The 27503-nt window shown below is 44.1% G+C and overlaps 1 protein-coding gene across 1 annotated transcript in view; it reads right to left on the reverse strand.

Annotated features, from left to right (window-relative positions):
- Positions 1 to 20958, reverse strand: part of KCNA7 (potassium voltage-gated channel subfamily A member 7) — a 192915-nt gene extending 171957 nt beyond the window's left edge. Inside the window, exon 1 of the mRNA XM_069200864.1 lies at positions 19764 to 20958. Coding sequence (XP_069056965.1) covers positions 19764 to 20411 — 648 coding nt within the window. The 5' untranslated portion in view covers positions 20412 to 20958. The remainder of the gene's footprint in view (positions 1 to 19763) is intronic.
- Positions 20959 to 27503: the final 6545 nt, after the last annotated feature.

Raw genomic sequence — 27503 nt, forward strand, 5'->3', positions numbered from 1 at the left:
TAATACCACAAGTATGTTCTATCTGAACAAACAGGGCGGCACAAAGTCATTGGAGCTTTCACGTCAAGCTCAGAGCATATGGAAATGGGCCATAGAGAATCAAGTTTCTCTGAAAGCAGAACACGTGCCAGGACAAGCCAGCCTCCTGGCGGACTCTTTGAGCAGGACAATCATCCCGTATCACAAGTGAGAACTCAACCAACAGGTTCTCAACTAGCTTTTCCAGAAGTGGGGCAAACTGAATCTGGATCTTTTGCCACATATGAGAACAAGAAATGCCCATATTACGGAAGCTGGCATCCCCAAAAAGGGTCATGGGGAAATGCTTTTTTGATGAGATGGTCAGGAGTCTATGCCTACACTTTTCCCCTGATTCCGCTCATCCCCAGAGTGATCAGCAAAATGAAGGCAGAGGGATGCAGTCTCCTCCTAGTTGCTTGCACCCAGGTGGCCCAGTCAGATCTGGTTCACAGAACTCCTTCTGAATTCGGAACAACCACATGTTCAACTCAGACAGACATCAGCCCTACTCACCATGTACTAGGGCCAGGTCAGACACTTGAATCCTTCCTCTCTACACTTATTGGCCTGGCTCCTAAATTCAATGGATACTCCACCATGAACATTTCATCGGAATGTAGAGAAATATTAGCCAAAGCCAGAGCGGACACCACCAATAAGACCTATAAACTTAAATAGAAGAGTTTCTGCTTGTGGTGTGTTACGGAAGGAGTCCATCCTATGACATCACCTCCCGAACAAATACTTCCTTATTTATTACATTTAGCTAAATCTGGACTTTCTTATTACTCAATAAGGGTACATGTGGTGGCAATTTCAAGATTCCGGCGCCCTCAGCAGACCTACTCGCTATATTCTGCCAGGATTGTGAAAATTCCTTAAGGGCCTTTTTAGACCCTTTTTCCACTGGTGCATAAACCTCCATGCGTGCGTATGGTTATTAAACATAGTGTTAAGAGGAACTCGTGAAGCCCCCCTTCGAGCCAATCCACAGGTCAGAGTTAAAATTAATCTCTTGGAAGACATTGCTTTTACCAACTCTCACATCAGCAAAAAGAGTGAGTGACATGCAAGCCTTCACCGTCAAGGAACCTTTTCTTCAGTTCACTCCAAATGGTGTTATACTTCCGACAGAACCGAAGTATATACCAAAAGTACCACCAAACTTCGATCTAAATGAGCCAGTGGTTTTACAAAAAAAATGTCCTAACCCACAAATGGTTGCGAAGAAAGCGCTGCATTCGCTGGATGTAAGGAGATGTTGAAAGTTGTATCTTCAAAAAACACATAGCATTCAAAAATCAGACCAACTATTCGTAGCATATGGAGATACAAGGAAAGGCTCTGCGATATCTAAGCAGACCGTTGGCAGGTGGATCAGATTAGCTATCCAATTTTGTTATGCCCAGGTGGGGAAGCCGCTGCGCAGTAAGGTGAAACCCACTCTACCAGAGCGGTAGCCACATCAGCAGCACTCTTCGCGGGATTACCCCTGCAACAAATTTGCAGGGCAGCAACATGGTCCAGCCAGCATACATTTACAAAGCACTACTGCCTGGATGAGATGAACAAAATGGATAGAGCCGTTGGCCAAGCAGTGCTGAGATATCTATTCCATTAAGGTGAACCTCTCTGGTTCTCCCACCTTCCACTTGAAAGGTATGTGATCCATACTTGCCTAATGTTGTCGTTATTGTTGTTATTATGTTATTATTATTATCATTCTCAATGATTTCTAATATTAGCTGACTGTAGCATCATTCCTATTATTTATCGATGTTATGGCTAGAATAAACAACATTACTGCTCGCTATTCTAATTCAAGCATTTGAATCTATGAAAGATTCAATACTGGAGAAGAAAATCGGTTACTTACCTGTAACTATAGTTCTCCAGTATTGGTATCTTTCATAGATTCACATTCGACCTTCCGTCCTCCCCTCAGAGGCTCCCCTTAATTCTAAGACTATGTACTTCACACTCGTACTAGAAAGTCTGAGAGAAACAGCCTCTGTTGGGAGTGTTCTAGAGGGTGCTGTCGCCTGATTGGTTGTAGTTCAGATTTGGTTCTTTTTTATAAAGGATTTATAATTTTTTTATGAATAGGTTATAACAGTGTCTGTATAGGACACTTACTGCGAGGTATATTTAAGGTTACCGTGGGACTCCCACCTCGACGACGGGAATGATTCAAGAATGTGAATCTATGAAAGATACCAATACTGGAGAACTATAGTTACAGGTAAGTAATTCATTTTCTTCAACCCCACCATCACACTCAATTTTTTACAGTATGTCAGTCAATCAAAACAACCCAAAGGCCACATTCTCAACATCACCAAAAAATCAATGCAAACCATCCACTCTGGACTGGATTGGCCACTTCGCTATTCCTATCTCCCTGCTCAATGTCTTACTAACAAACTAAGGTCAACCCAAAAGAGAACACCAAACCTTCATATTCTTCAAAGACGTATTAGACAATCTAATGCTTGTACTTATCTCTCACTGTGCTCCATTGCACACACTCTTCTAAACAACTTAACACTTTTTTGGAAAATTACATAAACATCTGTGCTACAACTAAATCAATAACTGCAAGCCAAAATCTTCCCCAGTCTGGTACACTAAATACCTCACCCACAATAAATGCTCCATCTGCAAACAGGAGAGTAAATGGAAGAAAATCAGAAATCGCAATGAACGCATGATACTGAAGTTCATCCATGCAACGCGTAGACAGCTCATCACATCAACTAATGCAAAGTACTAAACCAACACCATCAATTAGGCCAATAACAAAAGCAGAACACTTTTCAAGAAACATCAAGCACTGCATGCTATACCACACTCCACAGAGAAGTGTTGTGTCATTAACCTCCTTTTTAGTGACTAAAATACAGAAAATTCGACAGCACATTGGTAATACCAAGACTACATCTCCTCTTAAACCCACCTCTTCTCATAGAATTCTGCAATAGTCATCACATAAAGCCCATCTCTTGCTGCTCTCACCCAACCTACTTTCTCTAGCAGGCACTTCCTATGAATATGATGTCTTGCCCTTGTCCTTCATCAAAGATCCCTCTTGAGAAGTTCTTTCAACCCTACTCACCACAGTCAATGCCACCTTCAGTCATGGCATCTTTCCAAAACCTCTCAAAATAGGAGAGATCCTCCCATTCATAAAGAAACCTATACTCGACCACCAGTCCATTACTCACCTATCCTTAATCGGTGAAAAAGTAGTCTACCCTCAAATTCAAGATTGCATCAATCCTATGTCCTGCAAGACTACCAATCTGGCTTCAGGTCACAATACAGCACAGAGACAAACACTGCCTTACATATTGTAGGTGACACCCTCCAGACCACAGATGAACATCATCCCTGCCTCCTACTATTGCTGGACCTCTCAGCTGCTTATAGTACAGTAGGCCATCCCACCCTCATTCACAGCTTGGAGTCTCAAATGGCATTAACTGACAATGCTCTTCAATGGTTCTCCTCAACCACCAATAGTCCTTTCACATTGACACATTCTGGTCCCAAAATATCACTATCCTCCAGGGTTCCATAGTTTTTCGTCATTTCAACCTCTAAATGGAGCTCTTTTGGGCTCTGTTTAGTGATGACAGCATCAAAATTCACTAATATGCAGACAATGTGCAAGATACAAAAGTCGCCTCCACTCAAGAAATCCATCACCTCAAACAATGACTGGACCACTTCTAGACTTCCATGTCCTGCTTCAATATGAAGCTCAACCTAGCCAAAACAGAATTTCTGTTATCTGCCAAAAGCAAAATGCAACAAACAGTACAAACCTGGCTCAATGACATGAACCTTAACGGCTTCAAACCCAACTTTCACCTAATACCAATCACTTAAATTCACTCTGTACACCAACCTCACTCTTGAGGAACACACTGCCAAAAAAAGCATAGACAGCCTTAGACAGCCTGATACCAGCTCTCTCTCGTAGAGAAGTTAAACTATTTCTCCTGGAAAGTGACTTGATAACTGCAGTTCATACTCTTGCATATGGATGGTGGTAATGCCCTGCTCTATGGCCTCCCACACTCCACATTGAACCCCCTTAACAATATCCCACGTACCGCAGCCTGTGTCTTTTTCAAGGTCTGAAGAAATATGATCACATCATTCCCTCAGTGATGGGACTTGATTGGCTCACCTTGCTAACTCACTCCATTTTCAAAACCAGCTGCATCATTTACAAAGCCATTGGACGATAACCTCTGTTTATCATGCAGGCAAGCTCACTATCTCTGGTGGTTCTCGGCATACCCGCAGCAAGGACACCTTCAGAATGAATGAGTGTAAAAAGGAAAAAAAAGAAGGCCTTTAGCATTCATGAACCCAGGATCTGGAACACCATCCCTGTAATCATCAGTAACACTTCAATGGTGCTCCAGTTTAGGAGAGAGGTGAAGCTGCTCAATTGAGTGAAATTACTTGGTGGCGTCTGGCAATACTGCTATTACTTCTACATCAAGCATCTAGTGTATGCCAGATAAAAGCATGTACAGATTAAGGTATGCAGAGAATTGTGGAATAAATCTCATCTAGGCAGGCGGCACTATGCCTCAAATAAGAGGGAGTTGCTGATTGATGAGTATCTTGTCAAGCTCTTATTGTCAGTGTTATTTATGTATAGCTTACAATAAGGATCACATGTGAACTGCGGCTTTTCTGGTTTAAGGCTGGTAATCAATAGTGCCTATCCTCAATGTGTGAGGCAGTGTTTCTTTCTGTTGATCCTCCTCATACATATAGCTACTGCACATAGCTCCTCAAGACAGGTGCTGTGCAGTACAGATTTTTGTGTCTAATGTGGAGTCTAAAACTGGGTTGAAGTCTCCTCTCTAGAAGACTGTACTTGGTTACCCTTTTTGATAACAATGGCCAACCTTCTGAAATAGTTAGAATACATTAACATACATCTGTATGAACTCCACCTGCTGTCAAATAAATTAGTATTGTAGGTGGGTCTTGTGCAGCAATGCTATATTAATGTGTTGTCTATCTAACTAGGCCAGGACTTGCCACATCTTGTAAGGGTTATTTAACTCTCTCACGTTTCATGTGAGTAGCCTTACATCAACCCTCATCACAGTAGACAGTGCCTCTGCAGTGCTGTTGAACTGCCATGTTCCGCCTACCTTACCAACAGTCTGTATATGAATTGCCTATGAAGTGATGTACTATATGTGTCATATCTGCAATTCCAATTTATGAACTACTTACTCTTTATCCCAGTTCCACTGAAACCTGTACACACAGTGAATGTCACTCACCCCATCCTAATGCACAAAATTGCATTAATAGCAACCTTGTAACCACCAACTGGAATAACCATAAAATTGCAACACTTCTTGAGTGTGATAGCAATGAACTCTATGCATTGCTTTGAGGTTTGGGGGGCAAGAAAGGGTACTACCTCCAGCATTTGCCATCAGCTAACAAGGTGGGTAAGACATTTTAACCCTCATTTTTCATAATCCACTTTTATTCTCATTTTGGTAGCTAGGATCATAGCAAACTTTACCAGAAAACACCGACCTGCCCTCCACTGACTCCGTACATTATTTTATCTTTGTTGCAGAGAACTCACTCTTGCCAACTGGGTGCTACAGCAGATATTCAATACCTGATACATGATACATTGCTGCATGTCCTCAGACAATATAGAGTTGGGTCAGGGATATACTAAAGTTGCATACCAATATTTTGGTTTTCCAAAAACGGGCTGCCGTCGAGCTCCCAGTCTGGCAGCTTCACAAAGCCCTGAACCTCTTCCTTCAAGATTTCGCCTGATAAATTCCTGTGCTTTTACATAGATGTTGTATTTTGGTTGTATATCAGTCTGCACTCCAATGTTTGTTGAACCTGTTAGGACCTGTTAGAACCCTCACACAGAGCCTTCACTGACACATCAAGGCCCTCCATCTTTATTAGTGTCACACATTCTGACTGGTGTGTCATCACCAGGAATTGTGGAATCGGGATGTAGGGCCTCATTTATTTATTGGCAGATGAAATTAACTCTGTCAAGGCAACAGAGAATATTACTGCATTGCCCTGACGGAGTCCCTGCCTGCCAAAATTAGATGAGACCACTAAGCCGGCGAAAATTTCTACAGCCTTGGCAGAAACCACCGTCGCAGTAGATCCTGTCATTGCTTTTTTAAGTTTCACACAGCTCTCCATCAACATGATGAAATTAAAAAAAAATGCCACCCTCTCCATGAGAGTTATCTCCCATGGTGAAGGGAGCAGTTTAAGTTTTTTTCTTGTCCCTTATCGCCAAAGTTTGAATCGCAGTGAAGGGCAGTAAAAAAATGGCTATATGTCTGCCCATCTAAATTAGTTGGGTAAACAAATATCCAATTTTCTGACAGCTTTTACTTCGTTGGTCCGTTGCCGTTGCCAAACTATGGGTTCGTCCGCATTCAAATCATGTAGGCGGACCATTATCTTGGCATTGAGGATACTCCCTTGCCACTGTGACGGAGTTTCCTTAACAGCAAAATATAAATCAGGCCCTTCGTGTCTTCTGTTTTCTTCCAATATGCAGCTGCCTGTTTCAAGTGGGTGAAGATATATAGGGGGTCATTATGATCCCAGCGGTCGGTGCTAATGTGGCAGTAGTACCGCCAACAGGCTGGCGGTACTTACCGCCACATTATGACATTGGCGGGTTGGCTGAAGCCAATGTACCACTCTGACTGCCATGGCGGTAGCAGCCGCCGGGTTGGAGATGAGATTCTCCAACCCGGCGGGCACCATTGTGCCGCCGGTGGTATTATGTCCCTGCCTACCACCATGGTTTTTGTGGCGTTCATAACACCACGAAAACGATAGCGGTAGGTTCTATCAGTGACAGGGAACTCCTTCCCTGTCACTGATAGGAGGCCCCCACCACCCCAACAACTCTCCAGACGACCCCACCCACCCTACATCCACCCCCCCAAAACACACACACACGCACCCAGACACACACTCATTCACATATACATACATGCATGCATACATTCGTTCACGCCTACATCCGCACCCACACATCATAACATACACGCCGACACACATACACATTACCATACATATACGCACTCACACACATTCATCCACACACTGACACACATTCATCCACGCATGCAAACAACACCACACACACACTCGCTTTCACGCACATACTCAAACATACATGCACACCCCCCCCCACACACACACACTCAACACACCCCTCCCCTGTCGGAGACCCGACTTACATGTATCCATGGAGTTTTCTGGCAGTGGGTGGGACGGGGCGCTGCTACCGACAGCAGCGCCCACCCGCATAACACCGCCAGGCCGTATTATTTATCATAATACGGCTGGCGGCGGTCTACTGGCGTGGCACTGCTGGTGGTAGCAGCGCCACCTTACCCCCTTCCACCAGTATGGCCACAGCCAGATTTCCACCCTTCTTGTGGCGTAAATCTGGCTGTGGTCATATAATGGCGGATGGTAGCCGCAGCGACTGTCTTTTGGCGGCTGTCGCCGCGGCGGTAGGCGTTTTTTACCGCCAATGTCCAAATGAGGGCCATAGTTTACCCTCGATCATAATTCTCAGTTTTACTGGATAAATCATAGCATATGGAATCTATGATTGTTATAGTTTCCTTGATTGGGACAAATGCATTTTGGGCTTTTTCACTGTTATTTTAAAGTCAGGATTGCGGAGCTAGAGGCACTTTCATATCTCATTTCTTTTCTCTTGCACACCAGTCTGAGGATCGTCTCACAATCAATGCTTGAAATAGAAACATAGAAGTGCAGGCACTCCTTGTCCCAGAGTAGCTGTTTGCTGCTGATAAGTGCCAGTAGTCTCTCATTAAAAGCATTAGAGTGATGCAGAGAAGTGACATTGGAATCCCTTCCAAGTTAAAGAAGTGCAAGTAATGAGTACCTGCCCATTTAAAGCACTGCTCATGATCTTTTTAATTGAGAATCCTGGCAATTATTGTTCTGGATGGCCTTCAGGTGAGGTTGTGGAGCCTGGTCACTTAACAATGTTTGTACAAAGTCTCCAGGCGCATCTTCGAGCAGAACTAACGCATTGCCGCTGTTATGTGGATTGAACTCATCGCAACAGACTTGTATCACTGCACATCCTGCATCTTGGTTTCAGCAAATCATCTTTGGAACCGCCACTGCATGATGTTTTTCCCGGGCAAGCTTCTCACATTTCCCGTCGACGGCAGCCTCAACAACTTCATCAAAACCTCTGCATCAAAGCTTCCTTGCTCATCGGAACTGATTCCTGGGCTCGACTGCACAACACATCCTCAACACCGTCCTTCACATCACAAGCCCCATCGATAGGAACCTCGACACTTACGCTGCAGGACCTTGCACCGCAGACTTGCCACATTTCAGAACTGATGCATTGCCTCTATGACGCAGATCCACTTTGGTTTAGCTGGCCTAACTAGGTCCATGTAGCCGGACAATGCTCCATTGCTGTTGGCCTGAACTTTTGACTTTGTACCAGTCAGCCATGACCAGGTATCCCCAATAGCACTTGCTGCTTATTGGTGCTACTGTTACTCAAAACTTTGAAATTCAATATCTCCAGGTTTACTGATTGGATTTTTGTTGTTTTGGTCTTGTTTTATTTAAGTTCAGGCTTGTTTTCTAACCTGATGTGGAATCTTTTTGTGTGGTGTTTTCACTGTTTTACTGTTTGAAGTGTTGCACAAATACTTTGCATATTGCCTCTAAATTAAGCCTGACTGCTGTTTGCCAAGCTACCAGAGGGTGAGCATAGATTAAATTTAGGGTTTGCTTGTGTCTTATGCTGACTAGGATTGTGGTTGCTATTTGACCAGGGTTTACACCTCAGTCAACCAACAACCCAATTTCTAACACAAACCAATTAGCCAGACTCCTTGCTGGCATTAATGTCTATCCTGACCCATTTTGAAAATGTCTCTGAGTTTCAAATAACAAAGACAAATAATTGGTGCTAAACCTCATGGTAGGGTAACAGGACTTACCAGTTCTGAAGGCACAAGCCCCATTTCAATAGGCCCCAACGTCCTTATGATACTAGGCCTGCAGATCACCACCCGACTGAAGGACGGGTATAAAATGGGTGCTCTACCGCAAAGACATTCTTGGCGACCTGAGGAGATGGAAATAGCTTTATCTCTCCTGCATGACAGGATAAATGTTGTCAAAATGAACGTCCTTCTCCACCTACTATACCTCTTCCAGTCCCTCCCAACACCCATACCTGAAACAGACATTACCAACTTACAGTAGACAGTCCGGACTTTTATCTAGAACAGGAGCCAACCACGTATATCAAATAAGCTCCTAATGCTTGCCAAGGAAATGGGGTCTTTTGCGTACCAATTTCCTGGACTACTATTAGACAGCCCACCTACAGTTCATCTCAGACTGGACAGTGAAGGAAAGCAAGAAGCACTGGTTCTATATGAATCTTGTGTGGCTGCCCAGCATGGCTCATCCCAAGAGCACCACTGCGGCCACACGATCGAGAACACTTCTGTATTCCTGGGACCGACTGCCCACCAAAAAGAGCTTTACAACTTTCCCCGCTCCTAACACGCCCATAGCCAAAAGCTTTAACTTCACCTCTGTCCATGACTCTGGAACCTTCACTAGCTGGACAGATGGTGACTGCTGCACACCAGGGACTTATTCCATAACGGGTCAATCAAGTTGTTTGAACAGTGTTCTCAGGAATACCATATCCCTGAAACCACCAAACTCCAATACAACTAAATAAGCCTCTAGGACTTACACCCAATTGATGCACGAAAAGCGGCTTGCAAACTGACACACTTTGAGGCCCTGATATGGTCCTTCTGAGGCACCAAGATATCAAGATGTTCAAGACTATACAAGCCTCAAAGCTGATTCTCCCCAACCCCTACCAATCTCTCTGGGACTCAGCCTTAAGGGAACCCATGGGAGCCAAAACTTGGGATCAACTGTGGCGTGACTTTCCTAAAACTGTACGCAGCATCCCTAACAGTGAATCACCCTTTAAATTAAGGTTTCATTGGTATCTAACACCAGCCCTTCTTCACAAATTGTATTCTAGCATCTATCATGAATGGCGTAACGAAAAATGATAAAACGCTTATCTACTGTATGATGGGGGAGCTAAGCAACTCATCACATCCAGCTGAGGGAAAAAAGAGCCCCCATCAGAGACACACTGGTTTTATAAAATGTGGCAGGTGCTTTCTATGGAAAAGATTACTCATGCACTCACTCACTAAGACAATGTGGCAACCACTAATAGACTACATGCAATGACTGGAATTCCGTAACTTTTAAACTCAGCGGCTCTGAGCCTTACACCTTTTTTGTTAAGTGACTCAGTAGCATGCCAGTACCTCTCTAGCCCCACCCAAAGTCTCTCCCACTCCTCAACACCACCAGAGAGATCCCAGGGCACTCTCTTTTACTTTCCCATCCTACTCCCAGGAAAACTCCTAAGAAACCCCCACCCACGGCCAATATTGGGCAGAATTCAGTTGCCCCCAAAAGCCTGGGGCAATACTAGCCATACAAGTCTAGTATTGCCCCATATATGTCCGCTCTACTCCGCCTCTCTTCCATTTCCTTCCTTCCCCTTCTTCCTCTTCATGTATTCTTAAATTATTAGTTTCTGTTCATACCACCTTGTTCCAGCAGCAGTGCACACCAGCATGGCAATAGCAAACATTCTCTCCTTTTGCGAGCCAGCTACCCTTGGCCGCCTTGAATGTTTTAAAGCGCTCATTTGGTAATGGATATATGTATGTTATTGAAAATCCAATAAAAAGATTAATACAAAAAACTGAGCCTTCGTGGTCATTATTTGCAGTGTTGACGTAATTGTTTATGATGGCGTATTAACTGTAGTCATTTTCTTGAGAAATTCAATGGATTTACCATAATGGCTGTCACACATTAATATCAAGATTTGATATGTCTCCGGCAAAAGTTAGGAACTTGGAGATTCTTTTCAGAGAAGACCCATCTTGCACTCCCCAGATTAACATTGCCACAAAGGGTGTAAACATAAGCTCTCTTCTTTGTAATTCCCTATTGTATGCACTGACTACAGGATCAAGCTAACTAGAGCCCATTTGCTGGGGTATCTTAATTAATGCTGTATATTTAAATCTGGCCTCCCAAAATCCACACTGCCAGACTCCAAAGACTTCAGAACCAAGCAGCCATACTTTACCTTAATCTTCTTAAGTGGGACTACACCAAACTTTCCCTTGAAGATCCCTCAGGAACAAATTCAAGGTCATGTTTAGTGTCGACAAGGATTTTGCAGCAAAGACTTCAATATCTACAGAAACTGTCACTGCAATTCGCCCCAACAAGCACCCTCCACTCTTCATCCAGTGATTAGTTAAGAGGATTAAACAAGAAGGAAGATCACTGGGTGTACAAAGACCTAGCCTTTGGAATGCCCTCACACTGCTTTTGAGATCCAAAGTAATCTACATGCTGTTCAGAAAACATTTGAAACCTAAACTATTCAGATTTAACTTAAACTGGACTTAGCACATAACATGGTCTGTGAGTGGAGAATTTCAGGCATGTTGATCACCGTCCATCTGGACTCATAAAGAATCATAATCCTGCACTCCTCTACACCTATGTCCGGTGCTATGGAGAAATGAGAAGTAGACAAATAGTGCGTTCTAAAACGTTCTAACATTTATTTTATTGCCAGTTATTCTTTTCATGGCCTTATACCAGGAGCGTCTCTGGGCACTGGCTCCTCAATGGTGGCTAAAATATCCTACTCCACCAGATTCAGTTCTGTGTTGCTTTGGATACATTGGTTGGAGACAATGCCTTTCACTGCCTGGAATAGACTTTTCTTCTTTCAAGGACAGAGTGCCAAAGACACTTCATTGTAAAGGGAATCTTTGCAGGCTTTTAAAGGTGGGAGGGACTATCTTACCAATACACAGAGCCTAGAACAAAGACGTCGTATCACCCAGATTTGGAATGCATCTAATTCCATGGATAAAAAGGCACTGTGGCATGTTGGGACACAAAGATGTAACTTGCATCTAATAATATGCCTCGACATGCTTAGACATGTTGGGATAACTGGATTGGACTCTAATGTAAACCTTCAGCCTTGGACTCACTGGAATATGTGTTGGAAGACCCATGGTGGGAGACCTAGTTAGGACTCCCTTCTAATAATGGATTCAAAGAGCCTATGAGGCCATCAAGATTGGACTCACAACTACAGCTAAGGCTCAAGACATGCTGAGACTTTTTGGAACATCTAAATGGGACACTCAGCTAATACTGTTGCCAAATAGCCACTATGACTTAGTGAGACAACTAGATTGGACTAATATCTACTACTGCAGCCTAGGGATCACTGGTACTCATTGGGACACCTAGATTTCACTCTATTGAAATCAAAAGAGTTGCTGGTACATGCTGGAATGCCTAGGTTTGACTCACCTATAATACTTTGGCCCAAGAGATGCTGGGACAGGTTGTGACACAAGATTCCACTGACTAATCCTGTGGTTTCTGCAGTAGACATATTCTTTAAAGAGGAGCTAAATCTTATGATTCACTCTCAGTAGGGGAGCACATGAAGCAGGTGCAGACTCAAACTTTCTATTGATAACTGGGTCAACAATGTGACCACCTAGGTCTCTCTAGAAAAGATCTCTTAACAAACTGCTTAGTAAACTGCAGTTTTGAATAAGGTTTGTAGAAAATACTTTGGTCCTTATTATGAGTCCACCACCCGCCAAACTCGTACCGCCATCAGGCCACCGCTGGCCCTAATAGGAGTTGTTTCTGCCTGCCGGCTCTGCGGTGAACAGAGCCTTAACATTGATGCCAGCTCGTAATCAAGCTGGCGCCACTGTGGCAGCAGCACCCGTCGGCTTTCCACTGCCTGTAATTCGGGCAGTGGAAAGCGCGATGGGGCTGTCCATGGGGGCCCCCAGCAGCCCCCTTCCGCCAGCCTTTGCATGGTGGTGCTACCGCTATGCAAAGGCTGGTGGAAAGGGGACTCATAATCCGCGGATTACAACTGCCAGGCTGTCAACTGGAGGCAACCTGTTGTGCCGGTGGCCCGACCGTGACGAACGCGCCACGGTCGTAATGTTGCAGTCGGACTGCCACTTTGGCGGCGGTCCGACCGTGACCCTGGTGACTGCCAGGGTCATAATGAGGCCCTTAGAAATGTATGTTGTAAATCACTCATATAAAACTTCTACAACTGGATCCTCTTTAACATGTTTATTCTCCTTCTGTGGCTATAATGTATACCTCACTACCGTTTTTTCTCCCACCAACAAAACTGCCTCCCTCAGACTTTCCTTACAAGGGCCCTTATAATGTATTTATCATTTCTGCTATTTTATGTTAATGTTTGATTAACCTTCTGCAGTATACAATTTAGTTATTACGCTTAGATACATTGCCATGGACTTAGAGGGCATCCTAACATCATTTCTTGTTCTTTCAATGTAAAACAGAATAATTGGCTATGGGATAGGAGTCAGGCTCACAGCCTGAAAGTGGAGCATCTGTAATGTGGACCGTGACTGGCAATTTGAAAGTGAAGGATCATGGCATCCTGGAATGGTAGGCCCTCTGACATCTTGGAAAATAAGTATTTTCAGCATTGTGGAAGTGGAGAATTCCCAGCAGTCTCAAAATAAAATACCCAGGATGTCCTGGAACTGAAGGACCTCCAGTACCTTGAAATGTAGCAGACCATTGCATCTTAGAAGTGAACACTTTCTAGTGTTCTAGAATTTAGGAATCTAAGGAGTTCTGGATGTGAAGTTTCCAGAGCCTGGGAAATGAAGCTCCTCTATTTCCCTGAAAGTAAAGAACTCATGGAATCCTAGAACGATAGGACTACAGGCAATATGGAGGTGAATAACCTTCTGTGTCCTGTAAACAAAGATCCTCTAATGTTCTGATAGTAAAGTCCTCTCTCCTGGAAGGGAGGACTTCTTGTATACTTGGAAGGGAACAGCCTCTGACACGCTGGTAGTAAACAACATCTGGCACCCAAAAAGTGAAAATTCTCTGTTATCCTGAAAATGAAGATACTTCAGCACCCTAAAAGTAAAGTACCATCTTGAAGAACCTTTGATGTTCTGGAAGTGAAGAATCCAGAATGTGGAAGTGAAGGATCCAGAATGTACTAGAGTTAAAGATCTTACAGTGTCCTGAATGTGAGGGGCCACTGACATCTTGAAAGTGAACAACATCAGGTGATTTGAAAGTGAAGCACCTCCAGAATCCTGGGAGTGAAGGGCCCTTGGCTTCTTGGAAGTGAAGAATATCACCAATAATACAGAATCCATCGGAAGTGATGAACCACTATCATGCTGAAAATGAAGAGTCCTAAATAAACTGGAAGTTAAGGACCTCATGTCTCCTGCAGGTAAATAACCTCTGATTTCTTTAAGAGAAGAGTTTATGGCATTTTGAAAGGATGGGACCTTTGGCATTTTGTTGGTGAAGAAGCTCTGGCACTCACTAAAGGAAGAACCCACATCTTCCTGGAAGTGAAGCAATCATGGCACCCTAGAAAAAGAATATCCAGTTTAAAAGAAGTAGAAAACTCGTACCATCTTGAAACCTTAGGATCCACACTGTCCTTGAACTGAAATACCCTTGGCATCCTGGAAAGGAAGAATCTCCAGTTCACTGAAAGGAGAGGACCCTGCAAGTGACAAGTCCACAGTGTTGTGGAAACGAACAGCACAGGGCATCCTGGAAAGGGAAAGACCAATGGCGCCCTGAAAGTGAAAGACATTCTTAAGGGCACTCAACATTGAGCGTTGGCGGCATTCAAAACCAGAGGATTGGTACTAGTGTAAATGTTATCCTGAAAATCAAGGATTCATGTTGTCAGATGCAGAGCAAGGTGGCAGATTTTGAGAATTCTAAAAATAGAAGATGCAATATGTCTAAGCATGAATCACCCTTTGCGAAGTGAAGAATCTGGAACTTTCAAAAGTGTAATAATTGGATTCCAGCATCAAAGAAGTCTGCAGTAAAGGGCCTCTGGTGTCTTTGAAGTGGGGAAACTGTAACCATCCTACAGGTGTGTCTCTGCAGACTATTTATAAATCACCTGGTCATTGTTAGAAACAGAAATGTGTTACCCCTTCAGAGTTGGAGGACTTGCAGCACATACAAAATTGGTTGACTAGAAGTGCCTCCAAAAGTGAAGGACTGGCAGAATCTTCAAAGTGGAATTTATAGAACAACTTCACATGTATAATGTGTATTCTTTTCACACATGAAGGGGTTATGTTACCTTTAGATTGATGATCTGCTGATACTTCAGGAGTGATTTATTATTTCTTCAGAGGTAGAGGGCATGCAGCATCTTAAGAAGTAATAACACTTGCATCTTCAGAGGTAGCAGATATGCCTTGAGTAGTGAAGGGCTTATAACATCTTAAAAAGTGGAAGTCAGGTGGATTTGTTCAGAAAAGGAAGTCTTTTGGCAACTTTAGAATTTTTGAAAGTGCAGCTTCTTCTGAAATTATGGGCTTGTAGCATCTTCTAAAGTGGATGGCTTTCAGCATCTTGAGAAATAGAATTATTGCAAAAAGTTAATAAGTGGCACAACTGTTGTACATTCTAAAGTGAAGTGCTTGTACCACTTTCGGAGATCGATCTTGCAGAATCTTCAGAAGTTTCAGAATTGTTGCTGCATCAAAAGTGACCTCTGGGCACTACAAACATACTTAAAAAGTGGCAGCACCATTGCTTCTTTAGACGTGCAGGGCTTTCTGCATCTTTACAGGTTGCGGAACTGTTGCTTCTCTATAAATTGCTGACTTTCCCCTTCTTCAGAAGCCCTGGACTGGGTCACCTCATTTCTCACCGGCAGAACCCAGAGAGTCCGCCTCCCACCATTCTGCTCGGAGGCCACCAAAATCATCTGTAGCGTACCCCAGGGTTCGTCCCTCAGCCCGACCCTCTTCAACGTCTACATGGCCCCACTCGCTAACATCGCCCAATCCCACAACCTCAAAATCATCTCATAAGCTGACGACACCCAGCTGATCCTCTCCCTCACCAAGGACTCCGCCAAGACCTACCTCCACGAAGGAATGAAGGCCATCGACAAATGGATGAAGAGCAGCTGCCTCAAACTCAATTCCAACAAGACGGAAGTCCTCATCTTCGGCTCCACCCCCTCTACATGGGATTGACTCCTGGTGGCCTGCCACTCTCGTAACCACTCCGACTCCCACCGACCACGCACGTAACCTAGGATTCATCCTCGACCCCTCACTATCCATGACCCAGCAAGTCAATACCATCACCTCCTCCTGCTTCAACACCCTCGGCATGCTCTGAAAGATCTACAAATGGATACCCACCGAAACCAGAAGAACAGTCACCCAAGCCCTCGTAAGCAGCAAATTGGACTACAGAAATGCCCTCTACACAGGAACCACGGCCAAACTCCAGAAGAAGCTGCAACACATCCAGAACGCCTCCGCACGCCTCATCCTGGACATCCCCTGCCACTGCCACATCACAGACCACCTGAAAAATCGCACTGGATCCCAGTCAACAAGAGAATCACCTTCCAACTCCTCACCCACGCTCACAAAGCACTGCACAACACCAGACCAGAATACCTCAACAGACGACTCTTCTTCTATACCCCAACCCGGCATCTCTGCTCTGCCTATATCGCCCTCGCAACCATCCCACGCATCCGCAGCATTACAACCGGCTGTAGATCATTCTCGCACCTCGCCTGCAAAACGTGGAACACTCTCCCCACCCACCTGTGCCAGACCAAAGACCTCCTTACCTTCAGGACACTTCTCAAGACCTGGCTGTTCAGGCAGTACCAGCACCTCCGCCTCATCTTCTCCCCCCTCCCCTCCTCAGCGCCTTGAGACCCTCACGGTTGAGTAGTGCACTTTACAAATCCCTGATTTATTGATTGATTAAGGTGTACATCATCGTGAGGAATAAAGGACTAACGGCATAATCAAAAATATAACAGAATTGGTCCATCTTCAGAAGTGAAAGAATTGTTCCATCTTTAGAAGAGGAGGAATTGCAGCGTGTTTGGAAGTGGAACATTTTAGAGAAGTCCTCTTAGAAGTAGTTGGAATGTGACATGCTTAAAATGGGGTCTTTAGCTCTTCCATACCTAAGTGTTTTGGCACTTCTCACATAACAATAACACAAATGAATGACTTTCAGCATCCAAAAATGGTAAGGTTGTAACATTCAGTGGAAGAGCTAAAACGTAAAGATAAAATGAAAAAGTTGCTATGGAGACACAAAGTTGAAGAACTGTTGCCTACTGAAGGTTCAGGTCTCACAGAGGCAACTTCTGCATGCAGACCCTCGGGCACACCAGACTATGCTGTAGTAATGCCTGAGTGTGCGACTTTCTGTAAATAGAGTACCCGTGACTTTGAAAAAAAACCTCAAGCTGTGCAGTCAGGGAAACCCGAGTCCGAAATATCCAGTGCACCACCTTGAGACTGCAGCAACAGGGAACAAGATTCATCACTCCCTGCGGTATTAACCTAACACGGCAAGTATATCAGTTCGAGAGGACAGTAAGTAACTGCAAAATTCACATTTTCAACGTGATCAATTAAATGTATTTGGACCGATGACTCTAGATTGCTATACACCTTCACTCTGTGATGTGACTCGCTCTTTCAGTGGCTTGCCCTTAGGCTCACAGCGCTAATGTACTTTGATACGGCCTTATGTTTTCACCAATGTAAGTACATGTAAGCGCTACAGTCACACTACTTTCCACTCAGTTTCACTTCCCTGAGTTAATTACGGTGGACTATTATGCCAATGAAGAAAATGCCTACTGTGGGGGCAATATGCCTTGACATTTGTGGGAGGCCTTATTGATCAAGTTTGATTCATATTGAGGACTGCAAGATTGTGATTAAACCTCAACAAAATTGGAAAGCCTTTCTGAAGAAGCATTTGCCGGCAAAGCTCCCAATATCGAGCTAGTTGTCCACGAACCTATCCAAGTTCCTATTTTGCCATACTTAAATTACCAGCTCTAAAAAAGCTTAGAAAAGTGCGACCCCCGAGTTATTCTGGTATCTTGTAGGGGCGAACTTTTCCATTTCTAGTGTAAATATACTAGAGATGGGCACTGTTTCTACTGACATTCACAAGCTGGAAGGTTCAGTGAATTTGGGTAGATTACAGAATCATAAATGATGTGGTAGGAAACGCTTCCTCTGGAAGATCTTCAAGTCCCTACTCCTATACGAGATATTGACACTAAAAAACTAAGGCCCATATTTAAGAAAAAGTGGCGCATCAGCTATACGCCACTTTTCTTGCGCCCCGCTACCGGCACCTAACGACACCATGGTTGTGCTGAATTTATAATATGGCGCATTATAGTGATCGTTAGCACAATAGCGTTAAACTTTTTGACGCTATTGTGGCGCTTTGCTACACTAGTGTCAAAAATGTTGATGCTAGTGCAGCAAAGTGCAAGGAGGCCCACAAGCCTATGGGAGCGCCATTTTAATGCCTGCTGTGAGCAGGCATTAAAAATGACACAAAAAATGGTGGAGTGAAATCTTTTAAATTTCACTGCGCCATTTTTGCAGGCCTCCTAGTGCCAGAACGCCCCCTTTCATACATTATGCCTGGCACAGGCATAATGTGGTGCAAAGGGTTACAAAGTGGCGCAATGCATTTATTGCACCACTTAAATATGGCCTAGCAGAAAAACAACTTTTGAGCCGCATTAACGTAAAAGAAATTATGTTATGGTGATGGTAAGGTGGCGTTAGGGGGGGTCTTAAATATGCCCCTAAATGCGTTATAGATGCCAGGTATAATGCTGGTATGTGAAAACACATGACAAAAAATATTTTGCAAAAATGTAGACTCCAAAACACAGACTACAAAAATCTTGACACAACATAAATATCTTCGTACAAAAATGTCGACCTGCACTTAAACCTACTATCAAGTTAGAATAGTAAATTAACCCTAACCTAAAAAAAAAACTCAGTTCGACTGAATTGAAAAATTAAATGGTACAAATTATTGTACGAAGATATTTTTGTAAAGCTGAGATTTCATCAGTCTATTTTGAAATTTACGGTTTTATATGCCATGTTTTAACGTCAGTGTATACACAAGGAACCAAATAAACTGCAAAAACATAATTTGCAAAACTGTAGACACCAAAATATGGGCTACCATAAATTGATGGCACGTAAATACCTGACAACTAAAGTTTAGATCTGTGCTTTGCCCCACCATCAAGCATCTTCCTTTAGATATGTTAGGGGTGGAGTGAAACGGCTAAACTACCACAAACCTAAACTATGCGGGCAAAGAGCCAGATTGAATTTAGGAATTCAGTACAAGTCAAATGCTTTGTAGAGAGCTTTTTGTTGGTAAAGTCTTGATTTTGGTGATCTAAATTTTGGAGTATGTATTTTTACAAAATATGTTTTTGCAGTACTTGTTTTCATATTGAACACCGAAGTGGTGAGCCACCAACCAGTGCACATTGGAATCCCTTCCAAAATCAACTTCTTCATTGTTAGTAACATTCTGCTAAACCTCTTTAGGTTGTTCTTATTTCGTAATCTGCTACACTACTGTTTCTTATGATGCTAAGGATGAGACAGAGGACATACCGGCAAAGAGAGGTCCCGTTCATCCCTAAAGTCTGGCAGCGTCTCCAGACAGAAGATGACGATGGAGATGAGGATCACCATGACGGAGATGATAGCTATGATACGGGCAGCAGAAGAGCTATCCGGGTGCTCGAACAGCAGCCACACTTGCTTCATGAACTCCCTCTCGGGGAGCAGCCGCACTTCTTCTTTGGCAAAACCCTCGTCTTCTCGAAACTTGGCGAGGACTTCGTCCCCAAGCTGGTAGAAATTCAGCTCTTCAATGAAGACATCTAAGGGCACGTTGGCAGGCCGCCTAAGACGACCCCCAGACTGGTAGTAGTATAAGATGGAGTCAAAGCACGGCCGGTTCCGGTCGAAGAAGTACTCATTCCTTATTGGGTCAAAGAAGCGGATTCGTCTCCGGGGGTCCCCTAGGAGGGTGTCGGGATAGCGCCCCAGTGTTCTCACTTGGGTCTCAAATTTTAAGCCTGATACATTAATCACCACCCTTTCGCAACAGTTTTTTAGTTGGCAGAGCTCATATTTTTTCTCCTCATCCTCTTCTTCCACTGTCTTCTCAGCTAATATTGGGGGGCTGTCCTCTAGCTCCTCAGGCAGGAGCGAGGGACTCTCCACCACTTCCACCGCGCTGGTGCAGTTCTCCATGACAGACAATAGCACAGCCTAATGATTGACAGGCCTCAGTCCAATCACAACAGTGGGCTCATAGTCGTTTTTTTCCAGGTTTGCCGGATTATTTTGTCCGCTGCACTGAACAATTCTGTTTGATGTCCACAAATAAATTGCGCCACGATCTCCTCAACTGCCAACCACCACGTCGCTGCTTCTTCTTCTCGACTTCTCTCCACACTTGAGTTTCGCCACTCTGTGTAAAGTTCTTGTGTCTGTATTATCCGGAGTAGTCCTTACTTGCATTCACCAGCCCTTTTGCCCAGATTGCCCTCAGCTCTCGGCTGTGCCCTCACACTGAAGTTGGCATGATAGCAGGTTTTTTTGTCCATGCTCAACACTTTTCGCGCTCTTGCCAACCACCATTCTCGTTCTGCTTTTCGGGAGTGTTTCCCTCACTTTTCTGGCCCTCCCCGGGCGCCCGTGCAGCCCCCCGTTTCTAGTGCACTCTCCGGGCTCTTCTGCCGTCGAATGGTCTCATGGGTGGCAAGGTGTCAGGTTCTCCGAAGTGCACCGGCTCACAGTTCCATGCAAAAATAAAAATACTCATCTGCTGCTGCAGCTCGCTCCTTCCCTCCCTCCCTCGCCCCCTCCCTTATTCCACTGTCCATAACTCACGAAAGGCCGCTGGCCAGTACTGCCCCTAAGGCCTGCAGTGCACAACCTCTAAAAATAACCGCGAGCCAGAGAGACGACACCCTGGGCCCAAGGGTGGGGAGTGCGAAGGCCGCCAGCACCCCTGATAGGGTGCTGCGCACCAACTCCACTCTTCTCCTGCACACTGTGCCGTGAGAGTGAGGGGCCACGAGCGGACAGGTGGAGGTGGGTGACACCGTGCGTGCTTTCCTAATCCCACACCTGCCATCTTCAAACACCGGCCTGGCATCTTACATAGGCCTCTGCCTTCCTTTCGGGCTATTTTCGCACCATGTCTGGGGCAGGGGCTCCTCCAGCTGTTCGGGGCTATCCCTCTCTTGGAAGGAAGGACCGGACGACCGCGCTGTTGGGAGAGAGTGGAGAAGATGGTGATATCACATGTGTTCACACCACGAAAGCCAGCAGGCCTCATTTTATCATAGAAACCTGACATGTGGTCCGCGGTTTCGAACCAACGTCTGTTCCCGCCTACTGCACTAGTTAGTCTCCGAGGACATCTGAGCCATACATGTGAGTCTCAGTGGGACTTGAGTGGGTTACTAGGTATGGCTCTCGGACCTGGACCCTGCAGCAGCGCCATACAGAATGTAGATCTGGTCTGGTGAAGGCAAGCCTCACATTTATAGAGTCCTGTGGTGACTGTTGTTTCTCCTGTTGCACTGATTCCCCCTCAAGTTATTGCCACGGATTGAGATATATATATATATATATATATATATATATATATATATATATATATATATATATATATATATATATATATATATATATTTTTTTCATACTTTTCTCCCTCCCCGGAGCCTTTCTCCTTCCAAAACGTCGTTGACGGTTCCAAAGAAAAGAGAGAAGACATAAGGCTGCACAACCAAATCTGAGTTTCAAAGATTCTTACTTCATTTATGTATTTATATATGTCAAAGTGCTCGGTGCTCATAAAAATGGCGACGTGTTTCAGCCTGAAGCTTCAACTGGCCATAAATTCCACTGTGTTCAAGTCCTGATTTTACCATTTCCTTTACATTGCCATACATTTATGTTAAATCTTGTTAGGTGCCTTAAAGGAGTATAATTCCAAATGTGGGATTTAAATTTTCATGTAGAAGCATTCGATTACGATAAGCACTTGTGTGAGAACAACATTTAGGGGGTCATTACGACCCTGGTGGTCATGGACCGCCAGGGCCGGGGACCGCGGATGCACCGCCAACAGGCTGGCGGTGCATCCAGGCCTATTCTGACCGCAGCGGTAAAGCCGCGGTCAGAAAAGGGAAACCGGCGGTTTCCCGCCGGTTTTCCCCTGGCCTGAGGAATCCTCCATGGCGGCGCTGCAGGCAGCGACGCCATGGGGATTCCGACCCCCTTACCGCCAGCCTGGTTCTGGCGGTTTTGACCGCCAGAACCTGGTTGGCGGTAACGGGTGTCGTGGGGCCCCTGGGGGCCCCTGCAGTGCCCATGCCAATGGCATGGGCACTGCAGGGGCCCCCTAACAGGGCCCCACCAAGATTTTCAGTGTCTGCATAGCAGACACTGAAAATCGCGACGGGTGCAACTGCACCCGTCGCACCCTTTCCACTCCGCCGGCTCCATTCGGAGCCGGCATCCTCGTGGAAGGGGGTTTCCCGCTGGGCTGGCGGGCGGCCTTCTGGCGGTCGCCCAGCGGGAAACTCAGAATTACCGCGGCGGTCTTTTGACCGCGCAGCGGTATTCTGACGGCGGTACTTTGGCGGGCGGCCTCCGCCGCCCGCCAAAGTCGTAATGACCCCCTTAGTAATCACTAAGGGGGTTATTACAACTTTGGAGGAGGTGTTAATCTGTCCCAAAAGTGACAGTAAAGTGACGGATATACCACCAGCCGTATTACGAGTCCATTATATCCTATGGAACTCGTAATACGGCTGGTGGTATATCCGTCACATTTGGGACGGATTACCACCACCTCCAAAGTTGTAATAACCCCCTAAATCTTGGTAAAGTACCTCTAAAGTAATATATTTTAAAATAATAAGTATATTCATTATTGTCTTTTGCCAAATGCTCTATATATCACATATTCACTTTTTATTTCATGATTGTAATCATGCTATCTTATACTCCCATTCCCCTCCACAGAGACAATAAGACTGAAGTGCCTCCTAGGTTGTCCATTCAATCACAAAACTTTTTCAACAGAAGTTACATTGTTTTCTTAAGGAAGTGCATTTTTCTATATCTCATTTTCAAACTTATTTCTTGTGACCTTATTGCATCCATCCCTCCAATCCCCTCTAATGAAACTTAATGTGAACAGTTATTGCATAATGAGTGTCTAATAGGAGAAACCATCAATGAATTACCACATATAGTACATATACCCATATGTTTATATATATATATATATATATATATATATTTTGTGTCCAAAAAGAAATTTACCGCACTCCAAAGGCCCTTTAGGCAGATTTATTGATAAGAATAGTGGTTGCTATTCTTATCAATAAATCTGCCTAAAGGAACTTTGGAGTGCACTAAATTACTTTCTGGACACAAAATATCTTTCGAGGGTGGTCTCCTTTGTTACCGGCACCGGCAGCTGAGTGAACCTTTAAGAAAATTACTCTGACCATTTGGATAATATATGTATATATATATATATATATGTATATATATATATATATATACACATACACAAAGGTTTAAGATCAGGTATAGTTAGGAAAGCAGCATTTATCATTTCTATAGAAAACCAATTAAACTACACAAACGTTAGAAATTCAAAAGTTATAGTTATTACTTTACGGTTATAACAAAATTATATTTTACACCCCTCCCCCCAAAAATGTTTACTATATACTTGCACACCTACATTCAGGGTGTTGTCACCTCATTAGCCAGACTCAATTAACTATAACTTGACCCTCTACCATGCCCACTCATACTATGATAGGGTAAAAGTAGTGCACCCCACTCCGAGAGACACTGAGAGTGATGGCATACCATGCTCACAGTCTTTTGGGCAGGGTTTTGCTCCTGCCTGGGCAGGAACAGTGAAAAATGGGTGGGAGCTAACGAATGGTGCCAGCTCCCACCTGCAACTAGTATGGTGCAGGCTGGCTGGGGAGCTGCCTGAGGCCTTGGGGGCCCTGGGGCTCCCCCCGCAGTCACCGACAAACATGAAACTGTGGGTGGGCACCGGAGCACCTACTCAATTAAAAAAAATGTCAGCTCGTGCCGGCACCCATGCTGGGTGCCACCAGTGGAGCCAGCTGGGGTTGTGGTGGAAAATTAAAGATGTGGGTGTCCCGGGTGCGAATTGATACACCAAAAAAAATAATAAAAAGATAAATATTATTATTTATTATTCACTGTTCTGACAAAAGTTCCCCATAATGCCCTACGATTTTGTTTGTATTTCACGATTTCTCGATTTCTTGCTGTTGGTGACCCTAACAAGAAGGATGGGGACTAGCAAACATTTGCTGTGAGGTTGGGGGGGGAGAGGCTGCAGGGAGTGCAGCTGCCCCAGCAACATTTACACAAAAACAGTTTGTCTCCTGAGTCATTAAATTCACCCCCCCCCCACAAGAGAAGTTATCATATTTTTAAAGCCCTCCTAGTTACAGCTCTAGGCTCTTCAGCTGGAGTGCGGAGACTCTTTTTGGTTGGTTCCACGGCTGCATTTTGTAGTTGCAAAACTGTTGAAAAAAGACTTAAACACATGTTGATTTTTTATTGACTTTTATATGACAGTCACTTTTATTAAACATTGCACTTTGTGAATAATTGAAATATATATTGATTATAGTTACTTGTGACTTTTTGACAAAGCAAGTATTTCTGCCTTACTTAAAATTCCACCCTTTATATTGTGACACGTACTCAGTGCTGCCAGCAGGGGGCTAAGTACAGGGGCAGGCGTGGCCAGGCCGTGCACCTAACCCCTGCTACTTATGGACGGGCTCTTCGCTTAACCACTGTGCCCTATTTCCCACTACGCAGAGCAGGGGTTGGCCACCAGGGAGGAGGGGGGTTGTAGGGCACAGGGCATGGCCATAGACCAGACCTGCTGCTTACAGCCAGGTCCTGCACCCAGCCCCCTTCTTCATACAACCAAAGGCTGTGCGCTGCAAGGGTAGGTTGACCTCAAGGGGTTGGGTGCCAGACCTGACCATAGGCCAGCCCCTGTGCCCAGCCCCAAGCAGCACACGGTGATGGACATCTTACTTTCAGTTTTGAAAAAAACATAGAAATTCACTGGAAAAAACAAAGGTTAAAGTGACACAATAGTTAGGTGACAATGTCAGTCAAGAAATACAATTTTAAACGTTAAAAACAACTGAAATCCACCGGTTATAGCTATCTCAAGTCTTGTACCCTAAAGTAACTATAACTCTGATCACAACATTGTGCATGGCTGTAGCATGAGTTATAGTCACTTTAGGGTACGAGTTCTAATTACTTGAGACACTGTTGCCTCTGCCCGGATACCTCCGTCTCTAGATAGATAGATAGATAGATAGATAGATAGATAGATAGATAGATAGATAGATAGATAGATAGACAGACAGACAAAGTCCCTAGGTAGAGGGTGTTCCCCTTATCTGGAACAAATATTTCACAGAGCTGAACAAAACAGAAATCCTTATGGGCTATACCATTCCTAATCGGCAATCTATCTCAACAGTCACAAGTGCATTCTATCTCATTATCTAACTGGATAATAAATATTGGAGAAATATTATAATAATGTTTGTTTCAAACATGATTAACTGTTAATAGTTGTTAATGTTGTGATGTATGTTAAATTAATAAACAACAGCATGAACAACTATTAACAGTTTATCAAATTTAAGAACACATTACTATAACATTTTTCTGTTAGCATTTGGAGAACAAAACACCATATAACCAAACGTATCCACAAAGTAGTGAAAATACGGAAGTGCATATATCAAAGATGGTCCCAAAACTGAGTCATGCATGCCAGTCCTCAATGAGCAGTGTAAACTTGTACTATATGGTTTATATACCGCTTTGCATTCCTACTGTGAGGCCTAAATCACTAGGCATACACACCATTACATAATAAATGGTGTCTTAACCGTTCCTCAATATCAATCATTATGCTGCATGAATTCTTAACTTGTCATGAAAGCATTCCATAGCTTAGCCACTTGACTAAAGTAGTTTCTACTGACTACAAATGTGAGACAGAAGGGGCCAGGCATAGACTTTCTGTAACTGATGACATCAGTGCTCAACATACATAAAAAAATAAGTTTTTACTGAAATAATCTAGCAAATCCCTTGACACATCGGTGCAGAAGCATAACATTCTTCAATGGATTCCAATTTCCACCCATAGCCAATGATAATTTTTTTTGTACAGCTGGTACATCAGCTTGTTTGTTCTAAAGCCTGACAAAAACCATAATGCAGCATTTTGTACCACTGCACTGTTCGTTGATGCCTAAGTACAGAGCTTTTGCACAATCAAGCCTTGAGCTAACCAGGGCTTTCATACCACGCCTTAGAAAGATCAGGATTACATGAATGAGGAAGCAACAATAAAGAATCAACTTCTAATTACACTATAAAAATCTGCTTTTATACTGAGTTGACGCCAAACAGCCTCCACATTTAAAGTTTGCTCAGGGCTAAAGAGGTTGACTTACCAGCAGCAGTATTACAGCCTGCCCCTGTGTTACCTGGAAAGGCTGCAGGTACACTGCAAGTGGTGTGTCATCAATGTAGGTTTGAAACAGGAAGTCCCTGCCACAAGTTTCCTCCCTATGCCTATTGGCCTATTGATCATGAAGGGCATTGTTTGCTGCTCCAGGGGCCGCACATTCCAGAAAGGAGCCCCACAGCGAAGAAAAAAGACATTGAAGAAAGAAGACAGCGAAAAAAGAATTGAAGAAAGAAGACAGTGAGGAAAAAAGACGGCAGCGAAGAAAGAAAAAATAAGTACCCTCGTCACAGTCAGAGTAAGCAAAGAGAAAAGACAGCATGAAGCGAAGAAAGAAGACTGCATGCGGCGAAGAAAGAAGATGGCACGCGGTAAAGAAGAAAGAACACAGCAGCAAAGAAAGGAAACGGCAGCGAAGAAAGAAGACACTGAATAAAGAAGACAGCAGCAAAGAAAGAAGACAGCATGCAGAAAGAAAAAAAGAAGTACCTTCAGCCTCCTAGCCAGAGAAAGTTCAGAAAGAAGACGGCATGCAGCAAAGAAAGAAGACGACATGCAGCGAAGAAAGAAGTCAGCATGCGGCGAAGAAGAAATGAGACAGCAGTGGAGGAAGAAGATGACATGCAGAAAGAAAAAGAAGTATCTTCAACGTTGTAGCCAGAGGAAGGACTGCAGCCAGTGTCGAATGGCAAGGGATCGGAAGGAGTTGTTGGTCCCGAGGCAACACAATGGCATGGACGGCAAAG

This window comes from Pleurodeles waltl, chromosome 7 (assembly GCF_031143425.1).
Source record: "Pleurodeles waltl isolate 20211129_DDA chromosome 7, aPleWal1.hap1.20221129, whole genome shotgun sequence".
NCBI classification, from domain to species: domain Eukaryota; kingdom Metazoa; phylum Chordata; class Amphibia; order Caudata; family Salamandridae; genus Pleurodeles; species Pleurodeles waltl.